At 40.0% G+C, this 6,000-nt stretch overlaps 1 protein-coding gene across 1 annotated transcript in view; it reads right to left on the minus strand.

The window, feature by feature from the left end:
- Window positions 1-4,894, minus strand: part of ciita (class II, major histocompatibility complex, transactivator) — a 69,040-nt gene extending 64,146 nt beyond the window's left edge. The window contains exons 1-2 of the mRNA XM_018097270.2: window positions 4,580-4,894; window positions 3,927-4,199 (exon numbers count right to left, since the gene is read on the minus strand). Of these exons, the coding sequence (XP_017952759.2) occupies window positions 3,927-4,199; window positions 4,580-4,850 (544 nt within the window). The 5' untranslated portion in view covers window positions 4,851-4,894. The remainder of the gene's footprint in view (window positions 1-3,926; window positions 4,200-4,579) is intronic.
- Window positions 4,895-6,000: the final 1,106 nt, after the last annotated feature.

The following is a 6,000-nucleotide window of genomic DNA, read 5'->3' on the forward strand; positions in this document are numbered from 1 at the left end:
CAAAATATACACCAAGGGGCACATTTACTAATCCACGAGCGTCCGAATGTGTTTTTTTCATAATGATCGGTATTTTTGCGATTTTTTTCGTCGCCGTTGCGAAAAATTCGGATTGGTTTTTCCGCCGTTTACAATTGCTCAATACGAAAAAAATCGCGGCAGCGACAAAAAAGTCGTGCAAAAATGATAAAGTTGTGACGGCGACGAAAAAGTTGGGCAAAATGTGAAAAAATCGCGAAATTTTCATTTCCAATATGATTTTTTCCCGTTCGGGATTCGGATTCGAGGATTAGTAAATGTGCCCCCAAGTGTTTTAGTTGGTTAAATAACTGGTGAATTGGGCCAACCTTAGCAGACCTGAGCCAGGATATAAAAATCTCTATGTAAGAAAAGTACTCTTGTGTCAAAGCATTGCTTAAATTGTAGCAGACCTTGCAGAGCTGATTCATCATGCTGGAAATAAAATGCTTGTATAGTAAAGAAAAAACACTAAAAATGATAGACAAGTGTGTAACATTTTAATGACTAAGGCTGCCAGTGTACATCTTTAATGTGGCCCAGTCAGGGCTAAATTGGTGCAGCAAAATGGAAAATTAGGTTCAATGTTGAAAAGTGCAAAGTTATGCACTTTGGTAGAAATAATTTAAATGTGAGTTATACACAGTGTCGGACTGGCCCACCGGGACACCGGGAAAAATCCCGGTGGGCCCCCGTCCTGCTGAGCCCCGCTTACTTTAAATTACCGGTTTCCCTTCCTGATAGGCCAACTGCAGGGCTGCTGCTGGCCAAATGGGTGCCCTAAGCAGAAATTTACTTTTGTGCCCCCTCCCCCAAATATTAAAAATAAAGTAATAAAAAAAAACACCTACTATAGGGGCCCCGCACACAGTGCCCCCAATAGCCCCCATAGATTGATTGAACTATCCGGGACAGCGGGATGCGCTATTAAAACCGGCGGGACAGTGTTGGGGGGTATGTTATAATATATAAAAACAATTTTTTTGAGCAGCTGGGATGGTGCCCCCCTAGGAGTTGGTGCCCTATGCAGACTGTGTACTCTGCTTATAGGGAGCGGCGGCCCTGCCCAACTGCCACAGCCGCAGCTGCACTCCTTGTCACCTTGCTGGTCCCCCCACCACCCTTAATCCTGTCGCTTTAGTGGGCCCCCTGCCTTCAGAGCCGCCACTATGCTGAGCCTTCCACCATCTGCCTAGTATGGGAAAGATGGCCGTGCGTTTCACAGAAGAACGCACGGCCATCTTTCCCATACAAGGCCAGCAGTGGATGGCCCAGCAGAGAGATGGCTCCGAAGGCAGTATGGGGCCCAACAAAGCGACAGCGTCAAGGGTGTTGGGGGGACCAGCAAGGCGACTATGTAATTTTTCCCCCAAAGCTCTCCTTATCACCCTGCTGGGCCCCCCGCTGCCCTTTCTATCACCCTGCAGACCTTCTAATTGTGCAGTGGGTCAGGTAATATTTTTAATATATTATTTTTCTTACTCCTACTGGCATTTGGGGTTAATTTGTTTATTTCCATTTTATGAAGTGATATGGCTTGTGGGGGGTTAATATGGTCATTACTAACATGGTTAAGATTAAGTTCACTTGTTCATTGTCTTGTCTGGGGTTAATATGTTTAATGGCCATTTCTTACTGGTATGTCTTGGGATAATTTGCTCATTGTTGATTTCTTACTGGCTTGTCTGGGGTTAATATGTTTAATGGCCATTTATTACTGGTATGTCTGAAGTTAATTTGCTTATTGTGCATTCCTTACTGGCATTTCTGCAGTTAATGCATATTATCCATTTCTGCAGTAATTTTATTTGCATGTGTGGGTCATTATACCTTCAGTATGTGGCAAAGAGATTAAAAAGGTTGGCAACATGTTAAGCACAGTGCATGTTTTGAAGTCCCAAGCTTTATTTTCACTTTAGGCCCTATATTATGATGAGACAGCCCCGTTGTGCATATATATAGTGTGGGTTGGGTGGCAACAGCAGCAGTCGCAGCAGTTGCACTTATGGGTATGGTGGGCCCCTGGGGTGAGATTTTCTGGTGGGCCCCAGGTACCCCAGTCCAACACTGGTTATACACTAAATGTTAGTGTGTTGGGGGTATCCTTAATTGAGAAGGATCTGGGGGGTTTTGTAGATAACAAGCTGTCTAATTCCAGGCAATGTCATTCAGTGGCTACTAAAGCAAATAAAGTGCTGTCTTGTATAAAAAAAGGGCATTGGCTCAATGAATGAAAAAATCATTTTGCCTCTTTATAGGTCTCTATAAGGCCTCACTGTGAGTATGCAGTGCAGTTTTGGGCTCCAGTCCTTAAAGGAGAAAGAAAGGCTAATAAAGAGTTAATCTCAAGCTGCAGGCATACCTTCAGTTGTCTCAATAGTGCCCTTAAGTCTCCCCATATTTCACCTGTTCAGATGATCAGAAGCCAAACAGGAAGAAAGTTCCCATAATGCCTCACTCCTGCACAGACACCCAGACCAAGTGTACATGCTCAGTTAGACTATGAGTCAGCTTCCTGCTGATTGGCTCAGATCCACATTCCTAAGGGGGGGGTGCGTTCTTAGGATTCTTGAGGGGGGGCAGGATAGAGGAGACAACAGAGAGCTGTGTGTCTCTGGCACGTGAATTACAGAAACAAGAAATCTTTTCACAGAGAAGTCGGTGCAGCATTTCTGTGAGTGCTTATGGCTGTATTTACATAGACCTTTCTGATAAAGCTTACTTAGTTTTTACCTTTCTTTCTTCTTTAAGAAGGATATTAATAAGCTGGAGAGAGTGCAGAGACGTGCAACTAAACTGGTAAAGGGGATGGAAGATTTACACTATGAGGTTATTAAATAAGGAAATTAATCATTTTTCCCTCGCAAGTGCCTTTTTTCCAGAGAAAACAACCCCAACCTTGACAGTCTAACCTCATAGTTAGTGTCTATACAAAGTGTCTTTACAAGTACATTAGATGGGGTTATAGTGAAGTTACTTTTTCCTATAAAAACAATGTATGTGAGTGTATAGATAGGTCAGGATAGGTTTGTGTGTGCTAGGTTTACTTGGAGGGGTTGAACTTGGACTTTGGTATTTTTTCAACCCAACTTAACTATGTAACTATATGTAACTATATTGCTACTTTCTTATCCTGGTCTGTTTCTAGAGTGGTGTAAACTAATAGCCCTACATTGGTTAGCCCCCACTCTCTATTGCAATAGTAAAAGAAAGGTTAACATGTATTCAATCAATGCATTATCTTTCAGCTCTCTTGTATCTTGTATCTTGATAATAGCATTTGGCTTCCATGGGTAAAGGTCCCCATACACGGGCCGATAGTAGCTGCCGATATTGGTCTCTTGGAGCGATTCGGCAGCTAATCAGCCCATGTATGGGCACTTCCGACGGGCCTGCCCGACCGATATCTGGCATGAAATTGGCCAGATCTCAATCAGGCAGGTTAGAACTGACTGCCCCATTGCCGCAAATATAATTCGATCGTTTGGCCCTAGGTGGGGATATCGGGTGAAGATCCGCTCACTTGGTGATCTCGCAAAGTGAGCGAATCTCTACGTGTATAGGGACCTTAACTTATCTGTAAACATAAACAAGGGTTTCCTTTCAATCTGAAGGTAGATCACTGTCAGGTCATTTCAAAGTAGGTTAATGTCTACATTGCCATTATCCACAACTTCCTGTTCAAGTGGGACTGCATTACCCTCTGTTTTTATGTTTTTGTATCCCTCTTTAGTTTTCCTTTTCCTAATTATCTTTAAACATTTTCATTAATATCTTTCTTAATTTTCTATATGCTTTATTTGCGATTAAATTACATTTTAGCGTTGAGTTATTTTATAAATTAAATTATAAATAGTTATAAAAAATATGACAACACTAGTTCTGTTTGACCTGGATGTTGTACTTACTAAATGAAGTGGCATCAGTGAAAATATATTCTTCTTCTAGTTCATCCATAAGTGGTAAACATGTATGAAGTATTTCATTTCTTTCTGCAAATTTTAAGGACATATCCAATGTAAGATTATCCATATTGTTCTCACTGAGTGAATTTAGAAAATATTCCAGTGGCGTGGTCTGTGTTTCCAGAGAATTATTGGGAAATTGAGTTATGGTATTAGAGAATGAGTTAGAGACAGTCTTTCTGGGTAACTGTAGGTTCTCCTGCCTTGAATCCATACCTGCAACAGACAAAAGCAGAAGACTGTATTTTTCTTTACAAAATGACTCAAACAAGTCAAGCAATATTGCATATCCAACTCAGATGCATAGATACACATATGTTGTATAGGAAAGTATTATGTCCCCAGTGAGCCATACCTTCATACCATATTATCTTTATGGAAAGATAATAAAAATGTGTTAAGTTAGAAAAAAATTGTGCAATGAGAACAAAAATGAAGCAAGGTTTTCCAGATATTTAAGCTCTATGTTGACCAATTTGTTTTGATAAAAATCACACAAAACATATATTGCTTGATTTGTTTGACATTGAAGTTCTGTATACACATTTAATATCACTAGTAACAACAGGAATGTTCAAGCTATTTGTTGCACTTACTAACTGCAGGTGCCTCTAGTGGATAGTCTTCCCTCTCAGGTCCACAGAAAAGTGATGGGAATTTATGGCGAATTTCAGGTTTTTCTACAGCAATCAAAGCAATTTTCCGTGCAAGATCATCTGTGTCATTTTCACTTAGCAAACTAACATAATATTCCATGGATATAATCTTGGTTTCAACAAGCTGACTAAGAAGTTTTCTTAGGTCGTTAGAGGAGGAGTTGGAGACAATTTGTGTCGTAAAAGGCAGGATCTCCTTAAAGTAATTCATGGCTGCAAATAAAGGGAAGACTGTGAATTCAAGGTGTCCTTTTAACTAACTAACTAACTGTCTCTTATGTGAAGGAAAGAGAAGCACAGCTTTTTTGTAGCCTCTAGAGTTTCCTCTTTTTTTGCAGAAACCAGTGCATTTTAATTTTTAAATGTGTGGTTATATAATCCGAAACAACTTGGAGAACTATATGCTTCCTAAAATGTGTTAATGTTAAAGTGATCAGCATTGTACATAGATAGCTCCCATAGGTAACACTGGATCTAAATCTGGATATACAGTATAGGCAGTTTGTATACTTTGTAAATTAAATCCCGTAAAGCACTGGTTCCCAAACGGTAGCCCCCCCACTTAAGAGGGATTATAGTAGTGGCAGACTAGGCTCAGCCAGAATACCAATTTGAGCAGGTTATGTAGAGAATGCCTGTTTGTTCTTCAGATACATCGGAAAGCCAAACCTAAAGGTTAGTTAGGGTGATATTTATGTTGAAAATGTATTTGCTGTCCTAAATATTCTTGGAACTATGGCTGATTGGCTAATACACAAATATTGGCTTGGACTAAAAAAGTCTGACAATCACTGTTTAAAAGGATAAAAGCTACACAGGAGAAGAATTAATATTCATGTGAATGATGGCCAGTACAGGTAGCTCTGTAGTAACTTAATGCAGTAGCTCTTTGCCAACGTCAACAGGTGAGTCTTGCTGTCACTGACACTCTGCTGATATCTTCTGTTAGCCATACAAAGGAAAAGTAATGCAAAGTGAGTATCCTGACCATTTTTGTACCTCAAATTACTGGTACCAAAGGCCCAGAAAAGTGCTTCACTAGCTTCATGTTAGACTTCAGAGCTCATCTGCCAGTTACCAGCCCAATACTAGCTACAGAACTGAAAGCTGTTGCAAAATTTCTCAGGAAGCAGAGAATTAAATCCCTATTCTATTTATACACTGCTAATAGAATAGTTTGTGTTTGGTATGAAAATGTCTCTTATTAACATTTAAATGAATGTAGGCATGGTACTGTAATAATTTGTTTTGTTCACAAAATTATGTTCTGGAGAATGGCATTATAAGCAGCAATCATTATGGCTTTATGAAGGACAGGTCATGTGAGACAAATTTAATTGCTTTTTATGATGAGGTCAGTA

Source organism: Xenopus tropicalis, chromosome 9 (genome assembly GCF_000004195.4).
Source record: "Xenopus tropicalis strain Nigerian chromosome 9, UCB_Xtro_10.0, whole genome shotgun sequence".
Lineage (NCBI taxonomy): Eukaryota > Metazoa > Chordata > Amphibia > Anura > Pipidae > Xenopus > Xenopus tropicalis.